This window comes from Ursus americanus, chromosome 8 (genome assembly GCF_024610735.1).
Source record: "Ursus americanus isolate L20-20 chromosome 8, mUrsAme1.1.p, whole genome shotgun sequence".
NCBI classification, from domain to species: domain Eukaryota; kingdom Metazoa; phylum Chordata; class Mammalia; order Carnivora; family Ursidae; genus Ursus; species Ursus americanus.
The window spans coordinates 13,649,362-13,675,430 of NC_142134.1; the positions used below are offsets into that span (position 1 = coordinate 13,649,362).

At 41.2% G+C, this 26,069-nt stretch overlaps 1 protein-coding gene across 1 annotated transcript in view; it reads left to right on the plus strand.

Moving 5' to 3' along the window:
• The window catches only part of GPRIN3 (GPRIN family member 3), a 68,642-nt gene extending 43,777 nt beyond the window's left edge, over window positions 1–24,865 (plus strand). Inside the window, exon 2 of the mRNA XM_045791919.2 lies at window positions 13,662–24,865. Coding sequence (XP_045647875.2) covers window positions 13,776–16,121 — 2,346 coding nt within the window. The 5' untranslated portion in view covers window positions 13,662–13,775 and the 3' untranslated portion in view covers window positions 16,122–24,865. The remainder of the gene's footprint in view (window positions 1–13,661) is intronic.
• The last annotated feature ends 1,204 nt before the right edge of the window (window positions 24,866–26,069 follow it).

Consider the following 26,069-nt stretch of genomic DNA (forward strand, 5'->3'; position numbering starts at 1 on the left):
TCATGTTTTCCCCTTTTTGTTAAGATCACATCTTCTTAAAGCAAAATTGAGGCATGTACAAGATTATTTATGGTAGCACTATATCTCAGTATTTTTAACTACACTCCTCCCCCAAAATGTCCAGAATATATGGTTACCTTGGCTGTATATGTAGATCCTCAAGGAAAAATCTGTCTTCAAAAGCTAGTAGAAACTAAATGAAAATCATAGAAACTATGGCATACGATGAAGGTAGGCTAAAATGTAAAAGGCAACATTCATTCATTCAACGTGTTTGTGAGAGCTTATTATGGGCCGTTCATTTCACTAGGCACTTGGGGTGTGTAAATGAGCAAAAGTAGATAAAAGTGGTGCCGTCTTAGAGCCTGCATTCCTGCAGGGGAAGACAGTCAACATGTGATACTCACAATAAGTGGGTAAATGTTTCAGTATTTTAAAAAGTGATTAGTGCTGGGGTGCCTGGGTGGCGCAGTCGTTAAGCGTCTGCTTTCGGCTCAGGGCGTGATCCCGGCATTCTGGGATCGAGCCCCACATTGGGCTCTTCTGCTGGGAGCCTGCTTCTTCCTCTCCCACCCCCCCTGCTTGTGTTCCCTGTCTCGCTGGCTGTCTCTCTCTGTCAAAATAAATAAGATCTTAAAAAAAAAAAAGTGATTAGTGTTATGGGAAAAAAAATAAACCAGTATGCATAGAACTTCCGAAGTGACAGAGTGGGATGTCTGAAGACTTGCAACTTAGCAGTAGCCTAGTCTAGAAGGACCTCCCTGAGAGGATGACAGACACATGCACAAAGACCTGAAGAAGCCCTGTGTGATCCCTCCATGTTCCTTCTCTAACTTCCCCTCCTACACAGCTCCAGCTGTCAGGCTGAACTCTTCACTCTTCCCCACAAGCTCCTGCCTTGGGATGGGCTGTGCCTCCTGCCTAGAGAACCAAGAATGAGGCAAAATGTCCTCAGTGCTCTGAGGGCACTAAAACAATAAAGAAGCTGCTACAGGAGATGAGAGACCAGATAGATGCTTTTGGGTGATGTTATCAGAGAAGGTCTTAGGGAGGAACTATCTTTCAAAAGTGCTTTTCAAATTTACTCACTTGCTATCTTCTCTTTTATCTGCATATATAATGAGTTCATGTTTAGTTCCCATTCCCATGCTCTTGGAGGCAATAGAGTTTGGAATCGGGACTTGGTTTTGAATTCCAACTCTTCCACTTATTAAACAAGCAACTTGGGTGAGCTGGATTTTTCAGAGCCTCAGTTTTCTCCTCTGTAAAAATTAAGATCAACCTTCTTCGAAAGTTGTCGGAAGAAAAGTAACATAGGAGGTCTGGCAAGTGATAATGAGAGAGGACACCAGTCATGAAAGGGAAATGAATCAGAGAGTGAGGGACAGTTTTTTAAACTGGGCTAAGGAGAGTGTATCTTATTTTATAGGTAATGGAGAACCATTAAATTGTTTTGCACCAAGAAGGGTCGTATCTGTATGTTTGTTTTAGAAAGATAACATTAGCAGCAAGTAGAGGGCAAGTTTTTGGGAATTGATGAAGCAAGAGCAGGTAAGGTGGCCTGATATTGCCCTGCTGTGAGATACGATCCATTCAGGGAAGCCTCGTGGCGTTTGAAGAGGTGGACTTGACAACTGACAATTAAAATATGTATTCTAAACTTTATATCCTTACATTTAATTAATTCTCATCATACAGACAAAATAAATAATCATTTTCATCGATGTTTTGACCTAATTTCGTAGAATTTGGCTTTAGGCCATTCTTGGATTTATTGCTTGAGGGATGTATATAATTGGAGAACCAGCCGCCAGAGCTACCTGCAATAGGAAACAGGTTGAAAAAGAAATCAACTGATAAACAGGAGTCAGAGAGTCTGGGAAAAGAAACTTCAGTAAACTTTTTTTTTTTTTTTTTTTGATGGCCCAACAGGCATCACTTTAAAAAGCACTTTTCAGCTGTTGACTTTGAAAAATAATTACATTGCTCAGCTTGGAGCTTATAGATAGCCAGGATAGATAAGGAAATCCTGGTTTCCTTTAACTAGTTTCAGGGCCAGGCTAACCTGCTCGCATAGCAAAGAGCAGATAGAATTAGTGTGGGAGGAGAGACAAGCATAAGTCCATCATCACTGATAGAAAAGCCTCAGCGCGCGTCAATGTTCAGTTTTGCCCGGTTGAGAAGCACCAGCTTTTAATTTTTTTATTATGTTTGAATAGGCAATACATTGATATAGTTTAAAATTCAAAAAGTACAAAAGGCTATAGAGTGAAAAGTCTCCCCACACATCCTGTCCCCCAGGGACCCAGTTCCCCTCCTCTGATAGCAATTTCTTACCCTTGCGGAGATAATTTGATGTATACACAAGCAAAAGATATTCTTTGTCCCCTTTTAATACAAATGCATATTAAACATACTGCTTTGTATCTTAAGATTTTTAAAAATTATCCCTGGGTGTTTATTGTTTAACTTAATATATTTTGGAGATTATTCTATATCAATACATAAAGAGTTTTCCCTTCTTAAATATGGGTGCTTAGTATACCATTATATGAAAGTACCATGATTTTTATAAGTCACTCTCTCCCTATTAGTGGACTTTTAGATTGCTTCTAATCTTTTATTTCATGCAATGAATAACCTTGTACGTACTTCAATAAGTACGTTTATTTACTCATAAGGTTAGCACCTAATGTGGAATTGCTGAGTCAATGTGTATATATGTGACCTTGTATTTTTTGACAAGTATTAGCATATTGTTCTCTGTAGAAGCTGTACTAATTTGCATTCTCACAGGTAGAATACAAAGAACACTGTCTCTGACGGGAGAGCAGAAAACTACATCATTAATTTCTACCTAGCTGGAGTAAGTCCGAAGTCTCTCACACCCACTCACACACAGGTCTTCGTTCTAGGGATGTTCCTTATTATCACAGGTGAGTAAGCTCACATGCTCAGTCTGTGGTTGACAGGTTTGCCTCCCAGGAGCCCTTTGGCAATGTCCAGAGACATGTTCGATTGCCACAAATGGGCGGGTGGTGGTGCTGCTGACATCTTGTGGGTAGAGGCCAGAGACGCGGTGAAACTCTTACAGTGCACGGGGCAGTCCACCCACCTTGCCCTCCCCACAGAGCTACCTGGTCCAAAATGTCAGTGGTGCGGGCGGGAGCAACTCCGACCTAGATACACATCGACTTCCTCTCCATCACATTAAATACGTCTTTTCAACCTTAGGAATTCTTCATTCTCTCTAACCTAAGTTCTCTGCCAGATAAAATGATGTGCTTCCATAGTACATTTTTTAAATATTTTGTTTGTTACAACGTTTATATTGTATTGAAATTAATGATTTGCAGGAATTTTGGGCTCCTCAAAAATGTGACTATGTCTTATTTATATTTGATCCCGAATGTCTAGCACAAAGAAGGCACTCGGCTTATATTAACAGAATGACAGGATTTAGCAGTGCTTCCTAATTGTCTCAATGTGACTTAAGGGATGATAGTCTTTTTAATCAAAGACCATTCTTTTTTTACTCTTAGTTGCTTCACCTTTCTCTTACTTTCAAATGTCCATTTTTCGTTAGACTACACAGGCAATTTCTTCTAGCCTACGAAAACATTGTACCAGGAAATGTCAATTAAATAAAAAAGTATTGGCCTTTCCCCTGATTTGAACTCCTGTAGAGTTTATTACCTACCACAGTATTAGTCACTTAATTATATACTATCTTGCTCATTTATAACTTCTGACTGCATTTGTCTTGTCTCGTCAAATGGATTGAAATCTTCCTAAGGGCAAAAATCAAAACTTGTAAGTAGCTCATGAGGCCTAACGCGGTGTTTTACAGACTGTAAAGCAGGAGAGTGACAGGCTGCTTGATTCTTTTTTTTTTAATTACAACTCACAGACCAAACCCAAAGAAGATTCTGACCTCAGCAAAGAAAATTGTGCATTCTCAAAGAGCACTGAGGTTCTCCTTACAAACACCAGAAAGGCAGCTCTGCAGAAGGTCCAGACGTGAGGTTCCGAGGAATCTGTCTCCTTCAGAGTTTTCCCTCTCCCTGGTTTCCCTGTTCTCTCGAAGAGCACGAGAGCCCCAGCTGACCAGCTCTGTGCACAGCTTTTTTCCATTTCTGTTTCCTTCACCGCAAGTCCTGCCACCAGGCACGTTCCCATCGTTCAACATGATTAAAGACCCAAGTGTGGGAGGAGAGACTCCTGGCCCGTGTCTGACGTGAGCTAAAAGCAGAAATCACTAATAAGCTTTCAGCCTGCAGCTGGGTAACAAGGGTCTCCGCTTAGGTTCCCGCTCCACACACACCGGAGCTGCCTTTGCCAGAGGGAAAGCAGGTGGAGTGGAGGCCTGGTTTTAATGAGATCACCATGGTGTGTGAGAGGGGAAGTGCAGCAGCCAAGGAAAAAGGCAAGGTCAGGGAGGAGCGAAGCAAGGACAAGAGTACTTGTTTGTAAGGCTGAGTGATGCTAAATTTATCCTGAGAATATTGGGATGCAGGGCAGCTTTGATAATATCTCGCACAGGATTTTAAAATGCAAATGCAGAGCTGCTTAGTTTATTGCTAATAGCGTGTTGTTTAACCATCAGTTAGCCCCGAGATCCTGTTGCATTCTCTTTGCAATTAAAATAAGCTCGCAATCTAAGTCCCTCAAAGCTGAGTTGCAAAAGAAGAGGAAAACATTCAGATTTGAATATCTATCAGGCAGACCAAGGAAATGAGAAGAGCCAGCTTGATTAGAGAAGGGAGACAATAACAAAACAAATGTTTTAATCATTTTTCCCCAGAAGAGTTCAATTAAAAAAAAAAACTTACTTTAGGCATTTTTTTAAACAGCAGCTTTGATATTTAGCTATGAGTTATCTCCACAGGTAGGAAAATGGAGCTATTCATGGGTTACTTTTTCAGGTCATTAAAACCTGAGTCTTGATTTTGCTAAGAACCCAAAAGTTCATGTCTCACACACACATGCTTTAAAAAGGAAAACCTCATTATTGTGTTAATTTTTGAATTAACTAAAAGTTTCTTCTTCAAATGATATTCTTTAGACAGGGGTTTAGGAGAATATAAAAAGTAAACATTATCGCTGGACCATTTAAAACAGACTCCTAAAATATATTGCACAGTTCCTGCCTTCTTAGGTAAATGATGCCAAAATAATAATTTTTAAAATAATAATTATTCATAATTATCTGTTATCTTCCCTAAACTATGCTCTGTCTTTATCTCTTTTAAATGCTGTAACAGTAAAGCAAGGCAGGTAAATTGAGTTTTGTGAAATTTTTCCTCAGATAAAAGGATGTTAATGGATGGTCTGGGGACGATTTCCAGGCGTGAACCCCCTAAAATTATCTGCAGGTGTGTGTGTGTGTGTGTGTGTGTGTGTGTGTGTGTGTGTGAACATCTGTGTTTCTAGAGAAGGGGTCCTTATTTTTCATCAGCTTCTCAGAAAAGTCTGTGGCCCTTAAAATGTCCAAATGACTTCTGTTCGTTTGAATTAGGAATAGGGTTTTGGAGCGGGAGAGCAAGGTTCTGGTCTCATGGAGTCGAAGAAAGAATCTCGTGGACAAAGGAGAGTGAGCAAAGCGATACTGTTTTATTACGCAAGGATACAGGAAAGCTCTCAGGAGTGGGAGTGGTGTAGTTTTGAATGTCGGTGAAGTTTGATGGGGTGAGGTCCGGAACCGACAGCCAGAAAAGAATTCCTGAGATGTCATTGGTGCAAAAGGTGGTTTTATGAAAGCACAGGGACAGGACCCACGGGTGGAAAGATCTGCAGCACCGAGGTCAGGAGGGGTGGCTGATTATATACTTGGGAGTTGGGGGTAAGGAAAAGAGACGTTTTCAAAAGAACTTTCAAAGAACTTTCATATGCTAAACAGGACCTACGAGATCCTGGAGGCCTTGCTGTAGTTAAGGTTGTTTTTCCCTCTAGCAAGGCATATTAACCTTAAGACCATTGGGAGCTTCCTGCCTCAAGTATTTGTCAGTGGGCTGCAGATTATAAGGACATTTAATTTTATCTACATTTCCTTCTGGAAGTTAGGCCATTGATAAGAATGCTAAGACATTTGTAAACTGAGGGAGACTCCTGTCCTGCAGGACTGTAATCTCTAGAAGTTAACTGTTTTTTCTTTCCTTAGCTTTAGGGCAGCGGGCAGTGCCTGAGGAATGTCACACAGTCCCACCTGGGAGGGGGGACGTGCTGGAGTGTCAGCGTGTGTTTTGCCCTCAGCTTGCCTTCTGCTCCCTCATCAGTCTCAAGGCTCTGTTTCCTGAGTTTTGTGTTGTTTCCCTTGTCTGATGATGCTTCCTCCCCGGTTCATGGCACTTGCCTCCATGAAAAGTGCCCTGTTTGCCCCCTTCTGTGGACTCTGGAGTTGGAGGGTCACGTGTGTGGTCTTGCCTCAGTTTCCAGACCTGCAAAGTGGGACTCCTAGTAGGTCCAGCCTCAGAGAGTTATTCTGAGGATCAAACACGTTCACCTACAGAACAGTGTCTGGAAGACAGAAAGCAAATCAGTAGGCGCCTGCTGATACCTGTGATTCTGTCCCTTGTGAATTTAGAAGCCGCCTGTTCCAGTTTTTGTGTTTGACAAAAGAGGGGGGATAGACTTGGGGTCTTCATGCTTCTTAGAGCCCTCTTTTCCTTCTAGGTTTTCATCGGGCCCTGCTTACAGTGGGATTCAATGAGGTAATAATAAGCCGTGCGTTTGTTTTTCTAGAACAGCATTGAACAAAAAAACTGAATAGGCAGAGGAATGGAGCTTGTTTTCCTGTGCCTTTATTACAGGAACCATTAGGGTTGAAAGTCTACCTGGCGCGGTGAGTGGCACTAGCCGAGCCGCCTTCTTGTCTCTCCAGCTATTCTGACTTGTTTTAGATGCAGTTCGAAGGGAAGAACCAGTGTTTCAGCTAGTATCTTTGAAGTGCATTTGAGGCAGCTGTTAGTGTGAAGGTATGAATTTTTAAAGAAAGAATGAGTTGCTTTTCCTAGCTTGTGGGTGTTTCTTGGGATTGAATCACCTCTCCTTAAAACTGTGCACTGGCAGGATCTGCTGGGCTCAGAATGCAAATATCTAGGCGAAGTTTCTCGATAAAAGGGAGAAGAAAAAATCAGGTTGAATAGGATGCCAGATGACATTTTTCTCTTTATCCTTTTCTTAAGGATTAATAGTCTCTTACCTCTTGCCTCCCTGTTCTTCAAGCGTCTTTGCATACCCACCTGAAGGCTAAAAGCTGCTGTCGGATGCCTGGAGACAGAGGTATCACCAAGGTCTCTGTAACACTTGCTTAAAATGTCACTGAAGAGATGCGATGACATCCTGAAGTCCTTGTTCTAGCAGTGCGGCAGTTCTGAAGGAGGCAAGGCTAATTGCTGCCCACGGGATTACCCCCGCGACCCGCAGCCTATCGGCATCCTGCTGGTCCAAGCCGGCCAAGCCTCTCTCCATTCTCTCTGTCTAATGCTCTTTCCACCAGAGCAGTTTTGGAGCAAATCACAAAGGGCTGAGATTCCCTGCTGCTTGTCTTATTAAGCGTGGGTGTCTGTTATGAAAATAGGCAGCGTGGCATAGTAGTGGAACCCACTATTTTCAGGATCAATGGTGGTTGTGGCAGCCTTCAACAAGGCAGGCTGTTCATAAAGTGACCAGTTAGGAACGTCATTGTTTCTGTGTCAATGCCATCCAGGCTGCCCCTGAGTTGTAACCACTTGCAAAAAAGAAGTCTCTTTGTCCTCTAGAGATGATATATATATATATATATATTTTTTTTTTCCCCCCTTTCTTTCCATTTTCTTTCCACAGTTACGGATAATAAGCAGCACAGAAGGAGCCCAGGCATTTGCATCCATTAAAATTCAGTTCAATAGAAATTACAGCTGTAGGAGCGCCTGGGTGGCTCAGTCGTTAAGCATCTGCCTTCGGCTCAGGTCATGATCCCAGGATCCTAGGATCGAGCCCTACATCGGGCTCCCCGCTTCTCCCTATCCCTCTGTCTGCTGCTCCCCCTACTTGTGCTCACTCTTTGTCAAATGAATAAATAAAATCTTTAAAAAAGAAAGAAAGAAATTATAGGTCTTCAGCCTTGAGTAGGTCATTTAACCCCTGAGCCTCAGTTTCCTCCTTGTAAAAGGTGGATAATGGGTACCTTGCAGGCTTGCTGCATTGCTGCAACAAGGCCTTAAATCCTTGCTCATGATTTTATGGGCAGAAGGAGCAAAGGGACATGCTCTTAAGGGTCTAGTACCCATCAAACTTAAAGACAAATTCAGAGGTGCCATTAGCTCCTATGCGATTCGTGGCCAATTCAGAAAGAATTCATTTTGTTACAGAGAGTCTCTTAAGAGCATTCATATTCACCAGTGCAAATGACAAAGACAAAAAGGGCTTCCTCTTGAACTGACTTTAGTCAGTCTCCTCTGAGCCCTTTTTTTTTTTTTTAAAGATTTTATTTATTTGAGAGAGAGCGCCCACTAGAGAGAGAGAGCAAGCATGAGTGGGGGGCAGAGGGAGAAGGAGAAGCTGAGCAGGGAGCCCAACGAGTGGTGCTGGATCCCAGGACCCTGGGATCATGACCAGAGCCAAAGGCAGACACTTAACTGACTGAGCCACCCAGGCACCCCCTCTGAGCCTTTTTTACTTGGCCTAGGTCTTGGGCTTCCATGCCTGTCCTTGCAGAGTCCAGTTTTGGCAAGAATCCTGCTAAGCCAGTTTATCCTCCTACCCTTAATATCTGACATCCTCAATAACAGATCAAATTTCTCACCCTCCCACTATCCCCTAGTTGATAGCTGATCATCTGGCCTGCATTCAGTAAGAATCCCCCTACCATTGGTGTCTCCTCTCAGTAATTTTGCATCCACTGACACCCCCCGCATTTGCTCCTTAGTTATAAATTCCCACTTATTCTTGCAATTGTATTTGGAGTTGAACTTGATCTTTCTCTCCTTATGCAATAGTCTTGACACCTATCCCAATAGTCCTGAATAAAATCTTCCTTACCATTTTCACAAATGTCAGAATAACTTTTTCTTTACCACAGATCAAAGCCTAAATACCGAGGTTTTCAAAAGAAACTAATGCTCATGAGGTGTTTAATATGTACCAAGATGCTGTTTGTTCTAAATGCTAAATCTATTCTGTGCAGCACCTGCGTGGCCCAGTCCGTGAAGCGCCTGCCTTCGGCTCAGGTCATGATCCCAGGGTCGTGGGATCAAGTCCTGCATCAGGCTCCTTGCTCAGTGGGGAGTCTGCTTCTGCCTCTGCCCCTCTCTCCAGCTTATGCTCTCTCTCTCTCTTTCTCAAATAAATAAATAAATAAATAAAATCTTTTAAAAATAAATAATCTGTTCCTCACAACATCCCAGTGAGGCAGTGCTATTATTATTACCCTCAATTTACAGATTAAAGGGCTTCCCTGAGATGTTAATTTCTTGCCCAAACACACAGAGCTGGAGCTAGCTGGTGGAACTGATACTCTAATCCAGGAATTCTGGCCCCATGGTCCATGTTCTTAAACATAATGCCAACCTGCCCTCAGAGGACCAAAAATTAGGTTGGGAGGTCTATTCTGTCAGTGTTCTTAGAGCAAAGTTCTCAAATGTAGCTGCCCTCACAAGCCTAGGTTAGTAATATTAACTAGGAAAGCAAGGTAGGTGGGGAATGCATCACCCCGGAAGTCCAGCTCATCAGGGTGGCCAGCTCTCATCATCACCACCTAGTGGTTGCTGTCTGGTAATGTATGCCTTCTGAGTTTTTAAAGATTAACAAAAAGAGAGAAATCTGAGTTTTTATGAAAGAGCTCTTCAGTTTGAAAAAAAAAGAAAGAAAGAAGAAAAGAAAGAAAGAAAGAAAGAAAGAAAGAAAGAAAGAAAGAAAGAAAGAAAGAAAGAAAGAGGAGAGGGAGGGGGGAAGAGACAGGGCGGGGGTGGGGAGAAAGGGAGAGAAAGGGAAACCATGCAGTACACACCCGGCCTCCTGCCCTCACACATGTGTGCATTTGCTCGCTCGCTATCCTTCTCTCTCTCTCTCTCTCTCTCTCTCTCTCTCTCTCACACACACACACACACACACACACACACACACACACCTGCAGCAGGGATTTATTCCGCCTGTGGACTACCTGTTTGTAATTTCATTTTTAGAGGTTATTAAACCTTACCTTAATGGACTCAGCTTGATTTTAAAAGATAAATACTCCTTACTCTAAACCACCAAGTGATTACACTTTTAAATGTCCTATTTGTCTAACCTATTGGAGACGATAGATTTCTGCTTTTGGTTGCAGAGAGGAGGGGAAAAGAGGGGAAGTGGGTTTTTTTCTGGGTATATGAAGATGCTGTGACAATTACTTTAGCAGATTTGTTTGAGAGAAATGTTGATTTCTTATCTACCCATGAATCAAGAGATTTCAAATTACAGGTATTAGCCAAGCAATCGGGTTTTTCTTTTTGATTCTTGAGCTGTTGGATAATTTTACTTCTATTAACAAATAAAAGAAAACACCCTTTCAAAGTTAAAGTAGTATAAGCAGCTAGCTATCTGTGGAAAATGGAAGTCAGTGCAGTGAATTCTGAGAGTTTTCTGAAATCCGTCGTCTTTTTCTAAGTCTGCCAACTTCTCTTGCTGAACTTTGAGCTGTTTCTGTTTCACAGTCATCTTTGGCAAACCAGGTCTCTTGGCCCCCGCTATAGAACACAGGAGATGTTCTGTACTCCCAGCTTCATGAAACCTTTCAGCTTTTGTAGCAGGTGTCCACTGTCCTTGCTTTTAATTGTCTAACCCTGAATTGCAGATAAAGTTTCATAAATAAGATATAACCATTTTCTTTTAAAAATAGCACTCTTTTGTGTTTTTGTTAATATTCCATGTCATGGGTTAAAATTTAAAATCCTATTATTTGGACGTTTGGCAGGGCTTTAATAATGGCCATTTTGGAGGGAAATGGGATCAATTAACACCTTTTTATGCACAAGACTTTGCACTGTGTCCTGTGGAGTGAACAGAAAAGAATCAATAAGCCTGTACCCTTCCCTCCTGGAACTTGAAGTCCTTTTGGAGAAATACAACATTTATACCAGTAACAAAGGTACGAAAACAGTGCCTAAGGAGGATGCAGATAACCACAGCTGTATGATTTTAAAAAGAGAAAGAAACTTTATGACTTGAAAGCTTTAGAGGCCTCCAGAAAGAAAATGAGATTTGAGTGGAGTCTTGAAGAAGGGATAGGCTTTTTGAGCATGAGAACAGAGAGTGGGAGGAAAGGCATACTAAAGGCAGGTGAGAAAGGAGAGGAGAAGATGGGTTTGGGGCCCAGCAAGTGATTGCAACAGAAAATTCCAGTAAGGAAGAAATGGAATATAAACCTGAGGCAAGGGTTTGAGTGAGCAGAAACTAGTCAAGATCAAAGATGGGAAGATATTCAACCGGTTCATATGCATAATGAAGTTACAAGGAAGAGCTTGTTTGGAGGAGAAAATAAGCTGGATATATATTTTAAAATTCAGATATACTTTTAAAAATTTAGTCTTTTCCCACCTTCAGTACCTCCATCTCTCTTCTGTCTTCAACTCATCACACGCCTTCCATTAAGACCTAATATGTCTCATTCTAAATATTTTTAGAATTTATATACTCATACACAAATATGTCTGCCCACACACACAGCGTGTATTTTAGGTCATTGTGTGTTTAGGTTAGTGTAGTATTTTAGGTCATTATTTTACAAAAATGAAAACCTATATATTCTTTTCCTTGCCTTGCCCTGCTTGCTCAGGCAGACCTGGGGGAAATCCCTCCCAAGTGAAAACTTACAGTCTAATTAGCTATTTCTTTTAATGGTTGCATAACACTCCATAGTAAAGATATGTCATGATGTGTTCCAGTAGTCCCCCTATTCGTGGAGATCAGTTTGTTTCCAGTTTTTTGCCCCTACAAATAGTACTTCAAGCATATTGGATCTCTATCTAGACATGCTAGTATTTTATTTCTGTGGATAGAGTTGGGATCACCGAGGACATGTGTATTTTTCATTTTAAAAACTAAACTCCTTCCCTAAGAAAGCTGTAACAGGACACAGTTTGCACCTACAATTATTAAAAATACTGCCTTTCACTAGGTCTCCCCAGGCCATAATGTTATAGCTCTTTTTTTTTTTTAAGTTTTTGCAAGTGCTATTGATATAAAAGTAAAATTTCATTGTTATTTTTTTGCATTCCTTTGACTACAAATGAATTTGATCATCTTTCCATGAGTTTGCTGTGTGGCTTTTCTATTTTGCAAGCTGCATTTTTGTATTCTGTGTCTATTTTTCCAACGAACTATTTTGTCTCCCTGTAAATTTTTTTAAGAGAAAGAGAACACACACGCAAGCCAGCGTGTGAGTGGGGGAGAGGGGTTGGGAGGGGAGGGGCAGAGGGAAAGAGAGAGAGAGAGAGAGGGAGAATCTTTTTTTTTTTTTTAAAGATTTTATTTATTTATTTTGACAGAGATAGAGACAGCCAGCGAGAGAGGGAACACAAGCAGCGGGGAGTGGGAGAGGAAGAAGCAGGCTCAAAGCGGAGGAGCCTGATGTGGGGCTCGATCCCATAACGCCGGGATCACGCCCTGAGCCGAAGGCAGCCGCTTAACCGCTGTGCCACCCAGGCGCCCCGAGAGAGGGAGAATCTTAAGCAGACTACATACCCAGTGTGGATCTCCACACGGGACTCAATCTCATGACCAGATCATGACCTGAGCCGAAATCAAGAGTTAGACGCTTAACCAACAGAGCCCCAGGCACCCCATCTCCTGTAAATTTTTAAGAGCTTCTGCTATATTATACATATTTTGTCCTCTAGGGTTTTAAACATTTGTTTTCCACAACTATCGTATTTGTTTATGGTATCTTTTGCCATACCGAACTTTTGGGTTTTATGCAATCACTTATGTTTTTGGTTTTTCTTATAATTTCTGTATTTTCTCCCTTGCCAAAAGAAACCTACTCTCTCTGCCCCTAGATTATATTTACGTTTCCTAGATTTTCTTACAGTATTTTTGTTTATTTAATTGTTTATTTTACATTTTAACCTCTAATCAATCTAAATCCATCTAGGATTTGTTTTGGGAGATGGTGTAAGATAAAGATCTCGTTTTCTTTTCTTCCAGGTGTGTTAACAGTTTGCCACCTCCTTATATTAGATAATCTATCATTTTGCCACTAAATTGAAATGCCTCTCTTGTCATATATTAAATCTTCGTTTATATGTGGATCTATTTCTAGATATTCTATTTCGCGTATCTGTTTAGGCCTATTTCAATACTGACTGATTTGATTACAGTAGCTTTATAGGATTTTCTGATAGCAGGTAAATCAGACTGCACAAATGACTTTTGGGTAGTTACCATATGCTTAAGTAAATACATTAAAAACCTATTTCCTAGACAGCAATGGGATGCAAGCAGATACTAATGTACCGAAATAAGACTTGTATAATTAAAATAGTTTTTTCAAAATCTTTCTTCCCAAGATCTATTTTTATATCAACAGATATAGGAGAAAAAGTTTTAATGTGCTTATAAGATCTTGTACAAATGACCAGTTGGTGTATTTTCGGTCCTTAACTGCTGTACCATATTAATGATACTGTTTCTCTCATTTGCAGATTGATCCCTCAGATGAATCATCCCTGACTGAGGCTTCGCTCTGAGCTAATACTGCTTCCCAGAGGGAGCACTGCTCTGGGGAGAGCTCTGAGGTTTTCCTGAAGAAAAATTCCATGGGGACTGTACCTGACCCTTTGAGATCGGCTAAAACTTCCTTGATCACAGCTTCTGGAAAAGAAGAGGATCTAGGAGAAGTGCAGCCTGCCTCACCTCGGCCTCAACCAGCCCTCCTCTGTAAGAACACCAATGGCCTTTCTGGCCCTCCTGAAGAGCCAGTCCTCAGCCCCAGGGCAGCTGCTGAGGCCCTGATGCAGGCCTTCAAGCATGAGACCACCCAGCCAGACATGTCTTCTCCTGGTGTCTTCAATGAGGTGGAAAAGGCGTCTCCTCCATGCAACTCTCCTGGCAATACCCAGCTGCCAGGAAGCAGCGAGCCCACAGCACCAGCTCCGTGTTCTGCAGCAGGAAAGGATATTCTAGACGAAGCATTTACAATGCCAGCCAATCAGCACACCCAGCAGGGCATCCCAGGTGACCAGCTCCATGCCAGCCCCTCAGCAGGACCTGAGGATACACTACTGAAAACACAGAGAACCTCAGATGGGGAGCAGCCTGAAAAGTCAAGTTGTCCTGTGGGCAGCAGCCGGGGCAACAGCAAAGCTCAAGTGCCCTGTGATTTCCTTTCTCAAGAAACAGTCCAGGGACTGATGCAAACTGCAAATACAGTGGCCAGGGAGTTGAGCCACACCTCCTCTCCTGTTGGCAGACCTGAAGGGGAAAGGCCGGGAGCCATTCACGACTCCCAGACAAGGTCCTGTGAATCTCCAGCAAGAGAAGACACATGTTCTGGGCACAAACAGCCCTTGGCCACCCCCTCGGACAGCCAGGCTGTGACTTCTGTGACACCTCTACCACCCCACCTCACTAGCCAAGGGTCCACATTTCCTCCAGATCTGGGAAAGGGGCCGCTGCCCTCACAGCACCAGGTGTCAAGGTTCAAAGAAGCAAGTACAATGACCAGCCACGCTGCAGGTGAGGTCGGGGAAGTTCCCAGCAGGGCTCGGCAAGATGCCGAGGTGCAGGCGGTGGCGAGTGTTGAGAGCAGATCCGTCTCCACCAGCCCCAGCATCCTCACTGCGTTCTTAAAGGAGATCCCCGTTCCTGAGCGTGTGGAGCTACAGGAGCGGCTGCGAGTCGTTTGCCGCGGCGGTGGCCATGGGAGCCACACACTGGAGCTGTCTGACGACATCCTAGCCCCCCCGGAGTCGAGCCAGTCCCCTGGCATCATGCCAGAGGTGCACATCCAGGCAGCGGTTTCCACCGCTTGCCAAGGGGAATGTAAACTGGTGAGCCTACCAGGTGAGCGCCTGCAAATCTCCTCGATCACTGTGGCACCCGGGAATGCTCGGGGTCTGTGTGAGGAAGACGGGAGGTCCGCAGGAATGACGCCGACGAGGGAGGAGCCCACCTCCAAACAGCTTCCAGGTGGGAATTCTGGCGCCCGGAAGGCTAGCCCCACTGACCAGATTTCCATCCGCGCGGGAAGTCAAACTGAAACAGATCGTGAATTGGGGAAATTTGAAACCAGGCCATCTGAGTTTGCAGTGAAAACCACAGATGGTCCCCAAACAAACCCAGATTGCAAACCCTCTGACTCTTGCGGCCCTGCCAGCAAAGCCAACCAGCCCGGGAGCTGGGCTCCCGCGGACAAAGGAGATGCAAGAGAGCAGCAGGCAGCATCTCCGCACGCAGACAAACAACAGGAGTGTCGGGGCCCCGCTAGCCTCGATGCCAGGGCCGGCGCAGAGGCCAGAACCCTGCTGCTCAATCCTGCATCTCAAGACAGTGGCGGCGCGGGGGCAGCTGCCAGTCCGACGCCGTCCCCGGTCAGGAAGAACCAGGAGGGTACCCTGGAAGAAAATCGGCAGACCAAGCCGGCCACCAGCCTGAGCCTGCCGTCTGATTCCCTGGGTGACTCCAGTCCAGGTTCCGGCAAGCGGACCCCTTCTCGCCTGGTCAAAGCCAGCCCGCGCCGCGCCAGCCGCGTCAGCGAGTTCCTCAAGGAGCAGAAGTTAAATGTGACGGCGGCGGCCGCGCAGGTGGGACTCACCCCCGGAGAGAAGAAAAAGCAGCTGGGCGCCGACTCCAAGCTCAAACAGTCCAAGCGCGTCAGGGACGTCGTGTGGGACGAGCAGGGCATGACCTGGGAAGTGTACGGCGCCTCCCTGGACCCGGAGTCCCTGGGTATCGCGATCCAGAACCATCTACAAAGGCAGATCAGGGAACACGAGAAATTAATCAAAGCTCAAAGCGGCCAGACCCGGAGATCCATTTCCTCAGATACTTCTTCCAATAAAAAGCTCAAAGGAAGGCAGCACAGCGTCTTGCAGTCCATGCTGCAGAACTTTCGACGCCCCAACTGCTGTGTCCGTCCTGCCCCTTCTTCTGTGTTAGATTGAAAGGAACGTGTGTATGGGAGCCTTTGTGCACAGTTACGGCATTCCCGAGTGTCTGTGTATGCCAGAGCTCACTTAGTTATTTTCCGGGAGACCAGGAGGAGAAAGCAAGTATTAACTATAGGAAGTTGCTATGAAGCATTGTTGGGTCCTTCGGTTGGGGTTCAATAAATATAAATATTTCAATTCGAAAGAAAGAACAAGAGAAAAGAAGAAAGCTTCACTGAAGTTTAATGACCTTAACTAAGAGGAGATAATATTCACTGGGTTTTTTTATTCTGATGTTGCTTCTGGAACTAGCATTGTCATTAAACATGTGTCATTTTGTATTACTGCCTCAGTTTATCACACTGTGGTGTTTCCATTGAAATCCCTGCTTAATATTAAAAATAGCAAAAACACTACTAGCAAAAACACTGTTAGACTTTCTAGTCATATTGCAATAAGAATGCCATGATCACAGAAAATTTAAATAGATGATAAGAACTAAAATGTAAAAAATGTGAAACAAATTTTGACTCACTCTTAGGCCAGATGACGTTAAGTGAAAGTATTTAAATGCATAAAATATGAAACATGAATTAATATTTGTAAACATCTGCAGATAACTGTTTTGTAAACCTTGTTATACGTTAATAAATGTAAGAAAGGTATGTTAGGAAAATTAGCTAAGCTTTTGAATATGAATACTGCCCACATTAAAACATGAATTTATATATACAGATATCCCCTGCACTGAAGGCAAGGGACATCTCTATGATTCTGACTAGATTAAATTCATATTTCTTTAGAGGAAGTACATCGACCGAATTCTTAGGAGTCATCGAATTATTAATAATACTAAAGTTTGTGTTGTACAGGTGTTCTCCAAAAACATTCTACTGAAACTGTTAAGGTTTCAATAAGGAATTATAAATAGCCAGTTTACCACTCTCTTTTCTGTGTTGAAAAAAAGAACTAACAAAAGCAATATATTTAATTTCGACTCCTGTAAACAGGATGCAGTTTCTATTTTTCTTTTGACTTGCTTGGTCAGTAGCTACTTGTTCAGTAGCTTCTAATAGAAATGTAGTCAACACCAAATAGAACAGAAGCTTCCTCACAGTTTTTGTTATGCAGACGAATATTATCTAATTGCTAAGTTTCTAATCTGTAGTACAAAGGTAACCTGTGCGAACTTAACTGATTTTAAGAGAAATACCATCATATTCCATCCTTCAAATTCAATAACAGAGGCCTTTACTAAAACGTTGTTTGAGCTTCGGGCGGGCTATAGTTTTTGAGAACGTTAAGTGTCTGAGCGCAGCCTGCACCTGTCCTCAGGAGCGTGTCCTTCATACCAGTGCGTGTCTTGCAGGGCACTGGGCTGGGATGGCCAGCAGTGGCTTGAGAGCTGGGGGAGTGTGGAAGAGGGAAATGAGATAGGGCCCTGGAAAAGTTTCCCCTCCTAGATTCACTGTAGAGAGATCGCTGGCCTCCACCTTGCATTTAGAAAATCAGATTGTTCAATGTGGGAGGGGTGCTCGCCGGTTGCCTTGTCTGAACTTGTTCCCCTTGACGAGCCAGAAAAGAGTGTCTGGCTATGGTATTCTTTCTGGAGACTCACAAATGCCATTGGTGCAGGAAGCTCACGCTCTCTGTTTTGGCCTTTTTTTTTTTTTTTTTAATTCTCTTTTGCAGATTCTGCATATCTAGGGAAGAATCGTACCTGAACTTTAACACCACATGCTAAACTGGGCACAACCCAAATTAGTATATAGCCATTGGTTTCTTTCAAAGCAATTGGAGTGTGTATGAAGACTGCCTAAATAGACTCCAGTCACAGCGCTCCGAGCCTAAGAATGGTAAAATTACGGTTGTTATCCTTGGAACTTACAATGAGTTTTTAATGAGGTGCATTTTTCCATTTCTTACCAATTGGCCTCTTTTAAGAACACTACCTGAGGTAGAAATTGCCATCAAATTAGCAATCAAATTATTATTAATGGTTAGAGATTTAGTCTAAAACTCTCTCTTTTGGCCCTGAGTACCCATTCGTAGTAGTGTTCGTGTGGCTTTTGTTGGAGCTGCCTCGGCCAGGATGTAATCTCCCCCCACTTCCTCCCTGCCTGTCTCCCTCCCACGTTGGCATACGTGCTGGGTATCCGCAGAGAACACCCTGTGTACACAGCAGCAGCTGTCGGCAGTACCCGCTCCAGATGGGTGGGCCCCAGGTAATCCTCTGCCGGGAAGTGGCTAGAACAGGCTGTTCCCGCATTAAAATCGGAGAAAAAGAAGAATTTAGCACCTGGTAATAATATTTATTTTCGTGAGTTTGGAGTAAGCACGTGAATTATAAATAGCTAAAGTTAAATTATAAATTTGTAATTCTAAATTTATAAATTACGAAATTTATAAATTATAAATAGTCCAAGTTAAAAATGAAGCAGAGGCCTGAGAGAGTTGTCGGCATGTGTCGCGCATGAAACAAACCAATTAAGAAAATTACATTGAATTCCTTAAAACTAAATTTAGCGTTGCGGTTGTGCCTCTCCAAGTTAAGTCTTCATGTTTGATGGAGTACCTTTAACTGGTTGTCTTTGGTACTGGAACTAGGCTTTCCTCCTTAACCTTTAATTGTTTAACTCTTCATGCTTACTTCTCCCACACTCCAGAGATTGTCACAAAATAGTACAAAAGCTTTCTTGTTTGGTTGTTTATTGACTCTTAAGGAAGGAAGAGCTTTTCAAAACAGTAATGAAATAGACCATCCAATGGCGAAATAAGGAACCTATTGAAGCCAGCCATGCTTTTGCTGTATGATACCCTAGGTACTCACCGCATAAAACCTTGACTTGAAGATTTTCCTTCCCTTCGGTCTGTGACACAGCATTGACGTTCAGTACGTCGGTTGTGACTCCCTAGGTTCCTTCAACAAATGAAAGTGCAAAACAGTTTCGTGGCAGATTCCTGGAGCTTGCTTGGCTCTATCTTAGCTTACCCGTATGACGCAGAACAGGTTGAAGGTTGGTTTTGTCCTTAATTTCTTTTAAATGTTTTGCTCCTCCTAAATGCTTTTTAGTCATTGCAATATATGGAGGAGATATCTTATTGGGTAAATAAATATAAAATATTTCTTAAGCCAGTAGTAAAAGAGAGATGAATCAGAACACAGTGTCTGGAAGATAATGAGACATTTAAAATGTTAAGACATTATACGTCATACCCAGAGAATACTAGAATTTAAATATTGATTTTTTTTCCTTTTTTAATGACCACAAGGAAAATGTCATTGCTTCAGCTGTCATATGTTTATCTTCAGTGCTTTCCTAATTATGTCTTTCTGGATTATTGGCTTTGATGCCACAGACCAACTCTTTTACATACAGTAAAATCCTCATTTATGTTTGTGTTTTGGACCAATGGCATAAGTTGAATATTTTGTTAGGTCAAAGAAACCTTTTTGTTTGCATCCAAAATGAAGTATTTATAAAATATATTAGTATGTTTTCCTACCTTGACAAGCTCAGCCATATTGAATATAATTTGATTTTTGATGATTTCTTAATCTTTAGACTAATCTGATAATTGTTATTTTGGATACCAGTATTCTTCATCTTATAATGCTTACATATCAAAAGTTAAATAAACTGTATGAATATGCATGTGTAACATATACACTAGAGACTGAATTTTGGAACCGGATTCTTGGTAGGAGCTTGCCATTTTAAAGTAGAAAACAGAAGAAGAAGATGACTTTTGGTTGCATCCGAGAGTATTGAGGTTTTATTGTTCCTAGTTTATTCCAATGTTTTCCCTCTCATTTCTAGGAGCTCCCATCATTCTGGGAGTACCTGTATATACCACATGAAGAATATAATATAATGTGACTTTAAAATTTGTTTACAGAGGATATATATGAGTATGCTGTTAATGTAAATTGTTTGGCCTTTGCTGTATCCACTCTGTTACTGTTTTGCTGCCAAAATGTGAAAAATTATCTTCTATTCCTCCTACATATTGTGCAGGTGTTAAAAAATTTGTCCATTTCTAGTACCATATAATTCACCACATCCCTTGTCTACTTTTTAAGAATCAGTATAAAGAAAAACAATACCTTAGGATAAAGTTTGCATATACGTATATGTGTTTTTACTGAAAATTGGGCCCCTGCAGCCTTGTGTAGGCCTCTACCTGTCTGATTGACTCCTCATCTACAATGCTGCCGTGGAGATGATGCTGTTTACTCTCTCCTGCTTTGTCCTAAGTGGTATTTGAGAAATGAGGCCTGTGAATTTCCCTCTGTGATAATAACACGGTGAACTCAGCAGTATCTTGGATAAATGAGCTAACCATCTTGTCCCCACCCCTGTTTTGTCTACACAGTGAATCAGAAGTCTTGTCCATGTCTGCTTCAGTGTTTGCTATTTTATATTGATATCTGAGCATTTTGTTTTCTGTTAGCAATGTTCTTTGATGCCACGTGTAGCCCTTTTGGTTGAATCTCTCCAAACGTGGGTCAGCTGCTGCCACCTGGCACGTAACAGGTGATATGCTGAATCTCATGTCCATTCTTGTAACTATATCCTTCTTCATGAAATTTTGCAACTGCTGAGTAATTATAAACGTCATTCGTGCAGACACCTGGGCTTAAGGATGTCTACAAAATTTTAGACATTTTTGCAAAAGGGGAAAAAATAGTCTTGTAAATACTGAGACATTTCCATGAACTTTATCCTACTCTTGGGGAAAAAAAAAATTCTCCTTGGCTACAGAAATCAGATAAACTTGATTTGTGATGACCAAGGACATAAATGAAGATGGATTGAGGTGGAAAAATTCTGTCTCACAAGTAATCAGTGACATCTGCCAGAGGTCATTACAGCTACTTTTAACTGTGAACACTCACCAGCTAAACTACTCACTTGCCACAACCAAATAACCTCTCTCAAAGTAAATCCAGTACATCTGTATATACGTGTAGATAGAAAAAACAAAAAATCCTGAAAAATTACTGTCGACTATCAGTTAAATCAAGGTGATGATAATTCTAAAGAACATTTAAATCACCATGGGCCTTGGTGAAATGACCTTGGAGTCCAGAATGGTGCAACAAGATGTTATTCACAAGTTTGGTTTTTTTTTTTAAGACCCAGATATCTCAGATACTCATCATGAGAATAAAGACTGTTGAAAATGAAATTAAAGCCAAGCAATAATGTGCCCAAAAGAGGCAGTTATACCAGCAAGTGCATCTATGTGGGCACACCGTTCTATAATATGGTTTGCTCCATGAGGACTGACTGTAACCCACAGGATAAACTAAGCAAAGGCATAGTTTCTGCTTTCTTGCTAGAAAAAAACTTGTTTAGGAGCTCCATAAACAGGTGCGGCACTGGTGAGCATTAGCAGGGATATGGTTGACATCTCTGTCTTAATTCTGGCCAAGACAGAAAAGGAGTCAGAAGTCTTGCTAGCTTAGAATTCAAGACAGCTCCAACCTGAAACTTTGTTGAAATGGAGGGGTTAGACATAATTACTCTTCCTGGACACTTGCGTGTAGAAAAGCAATTCAGTTAACTCTGCCCAGAGGATTACCAGCCTTAGCTATGGAAAAATGGGTTCCAAATGTAAAATAACTAAAACATGAGTACTCGTTTCAAAAGGGGCCTCCAATAATGCCTTACAGAAAATGATATTCCAGATGAGCGTTTCTAAGTACTATTCTACATTGAGTCTTTTTTCAGTTCAAGCTCAGAATCGATTGGCTGCAAAACAGTAGGAATAAGTCACATATTTTGCACTTCAGAAAAAGATTCTGATGACCAACCAGCATGATAATAATTACGATGAGAAATACCCTACTGATTTAAGTGTGTTAAGGAGAAACGAATGGGAGAGAAATGCTAACTTCCTTGATCTCTTATGATGTGGGTATGTCATCCATTTATTTGCAGGGTGAAAATTATAGCTTGCTTTTTGACATTGTGGCTAGCATTACTCTTTGTTACTTTAAAAAATTAAATTGTCTATTCTTTAACAAAACTTTTAAGCAATTAACAATTTTTTTCTCATTCGTATCATTGCTTTAATATCATGTAAAGACTATGTATAGAGCAAACTATGTTGAATGGGTAGAAGGGGCATACCCAGGTTTATGGGGATCTCTTAATGATTTTAGTTGAGATTCCTTAGCATTTATTTTAGGCCACATCTTTGAGTAAATTATTTTTCATAATGTTTTTCCATCACATCTTAAAACGATGTTGGTAAATCAGAAGATTGCAGTATTATGGTCACGCTCTCCATCCCTAGAGGAGAGGAGAGACTAATTTTTGTTTTAAGGACATCTGGAGATAGCTTTTCCTGGGGCTGAGAAAGGTCAACTGGGCCTGAAAACTCAAGAAAGAAATATACTAATAATTACTACATTTCTAAATGTATTTATCTCTGCTGTATTAACGTGTGAACAATATGTCGTGCATAATACTGTAGCTGGTCGTGGTATGTCAATACATTTTGTAAGTGTGTACAGTCTGTGAGTGGTTGGTTTTCTCTTTTTATGTGTAGAAAAAAAATCACATTCTGTGTCCCATTTCAAAACCCAGTTCTGCCATCAAGTAGGCACATGTACAAAAATGAATAAAGCCAACGGAAGTGTGCATATGTATTCAGTAACAGAATTTGTCCTTTATTTTTGAAGGTCAGAAAGGGCTGTTTTGGGTTGTTTTTTTTTTTTTAATCATCTCTGAGAGTCGATAACATAATTATCTCAAAGGCTGAATACGTTGGCAGTACATTGGCATGTTACTAAATATGCCAGGTTAATGAACCATGCCATTCGTCACAGGTAAGGTCAGTTCTTTGACCACCGGGATGATTTACATTCCTCACACATCCTCTCCGTGTTAAGTGTGTGACTAGGATGTACATACTATGGGTGTGATTGTGTACATACCTTGTATGAATTATCTAAATCCTCCAAGAGTCATAAGAAAGCAGGAAAAAGAAAAAGTTGTTCAAAAGCCTCAAAAGGGCTAATCAATGAGTATTTTCATTTTCTACACATAAAAATGTATACATGGCATAACTGTAAATAGCTTACTCATATATATATATATACGCACACACAAATGCATTTTATTCATACTGTTAATATTTAAATAAATCACAAATTAAAACAACTAATTGAAAACTGCATCTTTCCATGACTGTTCTGTTTTACATACATTAATATTGAATCAAATACTCCCCATTAAATGGTGTTATACTCCCCGGTAGCAGATTTGGTGCTTAGGAAAGCCCAGCCTCACTATGAAAATCTAGTTAGTGTCTTACTCAGGCATAGACTGGCACCGGAGCAGCTTCAAAGGTTTAATGCTATTGTTTAAGCACCTGATTTTATATCTGGTAATAACCAACACTGGGGAAAATCAATTATGTTTCGTAGGCTCCATTTGTACATTGATTAGTGTATTTATTTGCACAGGCTGGTAAAAGCCCTACTTTTTTTAGAGAACTATCCCTAGATTTCAGAACCGTGTATAATCACTTGAAGTGGAAAATGACAGTAGGCATTCTCTTGAGATTGGCAAAATAATGTTTAGCAACACCAAAGAGAAGTCAGGGTAAAATTTTTTCAAAAAACTACAGATGATGTTGGTAGGATAATAGAATATGAACATTCGGGAGTTCCTTAAATGGACCCAAATAAATTACTATTATGGATAACAGGTAATACTGTGTGGACTAGATAAGATGAGAGACATTAGCCGGCGAACGTCAACACTGGAAAACATTTGTCGATTTATCACAATTCCAATTGGTGAACTGATGGTGTTTGAGTTTCTCCCACTTGTTCTAAAAAGAAATACTCTATTAGAGATCAAAAAGTCTGATCTGGCTTCTAAAATCTAATAAAATTTGATCCTGATTCCCTGACACCAAAAATTATGTTGGCTGGGTATTAGGTAGAAGATGTAAGTGGAAATATGAGAGTTGCCATTAATAGAGAATTCTGTGTGGCAAAGTGCAAATATAACCACTTCTCAGTAGAAAATTAATGATATGTAATACAAACTTACATTTTAGAGAATGAATGTGCCATCTTTATATCTTAGATAAAAATAAAAGGTTAACCAATAATAGCACTACAATTGTAACTACAGCTGGCTATGTTTTTTAACTGCTAAAAACATACTTGTTTATAAGAGCAGGCTACCTGAAATCTTGATGTTTGTCAATATTTACTATTGCTTAAAAGATAAATTCACGTAATTATTTTGTAAGATGTGTATTAATTTAAATGCCACCCAGAAAAACTATAGCTGTCAATGTGAAAATCATTTATGTGTGTAAATGCTCAGCTGAGAAAGACCAAAAGTATAGTGTAATGTAAGTCTCTGAAGAAACAGTAATATTCAAAATGTATTCCATTTATGAATGTATCAATATTAGAATCTAAATGTATGTCTTTTCATGAAGTCTGTATATGAAAGTCATAAAATGGTTTATTCAAGAAAGCCTCCATCCTCCAGAAATTGACCTACAAATAAAATTTCATTTCCGAAAAAAAGATGGAATGTCAAGATTTATATAAGGATAGATCAAGATTTTGGAATTATATACACTTCTGCTCTCATTTGGATTTGATTTTTGAATAAATGAAGGGAGGAAATTCAATGGATGACTTAGTTTTACCCTCAAAAAATTTTAAGTATGATTTTTTTTGCATTTCATTTTCCATAATAAACATACTATAGATTAAATTTTACTGACTTTGTTTTTTGTTATCGCTTCTGCCACTGCTGTCAAAAATGTTCTTTTAACTCCAGATGTTTAGAATCAATTGATTTTCAACGTGACACACGTCTGCTAGAAATCTGCAGCGGAGTTGAAAGTATTTACAATGAACCCCCCCCTTTAATTAAAATAGAATCCGCGTAGAATCACCACCACCTGCAGGTCATCAGAAGCAGCGCTTTTTCCTGTGCTTGGCTTATCGCGCGTGCGTGCATGCGTGCGTACGTGCGTAGGTACTTTTGCTCTTGCTTGGAGAAAGTGGTGAGAGCTCGACATTCATGGAAATACAAGAGGGGGTAGGGTACAGGGTGCATCTGTTCTTGTGGCAGCAGGAGCACCTATATCAAAGCTGGTATCATCTCGCATCTAGGCTTAGCTGCCTCTTGCCCAGAGCCACCCAGGTATGTGCTGTGTAGTTCCAGCCTTTCTGCCTACTCCTGGCTAAAGAAGTTGGGTTCCTGCAGTCTAAGTTCCTAGAAGAAGATAGAAAGCCCAGCCATGTCCTCCAATCTAGCTTAACCATTATAAAACTAACACTATACTTAGATCCCTTTGTGCCTCCTCGAATCTGTCTTCATCGAGGAGCTGTAGAGTGGGAGAGGGCTAAGATTTATGAACCCAGACTCTCAACAAATGATTTAGGAAATTTTCTATGAACTTTAAACAATGACTGTTTCAAAACTTCAAACTGCTCTGTGGGTATAAATACACACTATTTTGGCCTAAGATAGGGCTGCCATGCTCTAACTCTGGTATACATAGACGTTCATTCTTGGCAAAATTAAAACTCATGAATTTCCAAAGCTATAAATACTACTCGTGGAAAAGTTAGAGCCCACAAAGGTCCTCAGGGGGCCAAGAGAGTTTGTCTTCTGCCTGTAGCTGTTTCTGTCCCACCGACCGGGTGTTCATCTCATTAGGTGCCATTTCCAGCTAACTGTTCTCACCCATCCACATCTTTAATGCTGAGTAGTGAATACAAGAGCAGCCTTCTTCACATAATCTGACTTCACTGCACTGATTGTGAACTCAAGATACCTCTTGTTTCCTGTAAAGAATCTGCCTTTATAAACCACATAGGATCACATTCGGTCTACCACATTCTTTATGAACTCATGAATACCAACATTGTTTAATTTTCTTCAACGCCATCCTAGACTATCAGTCAGC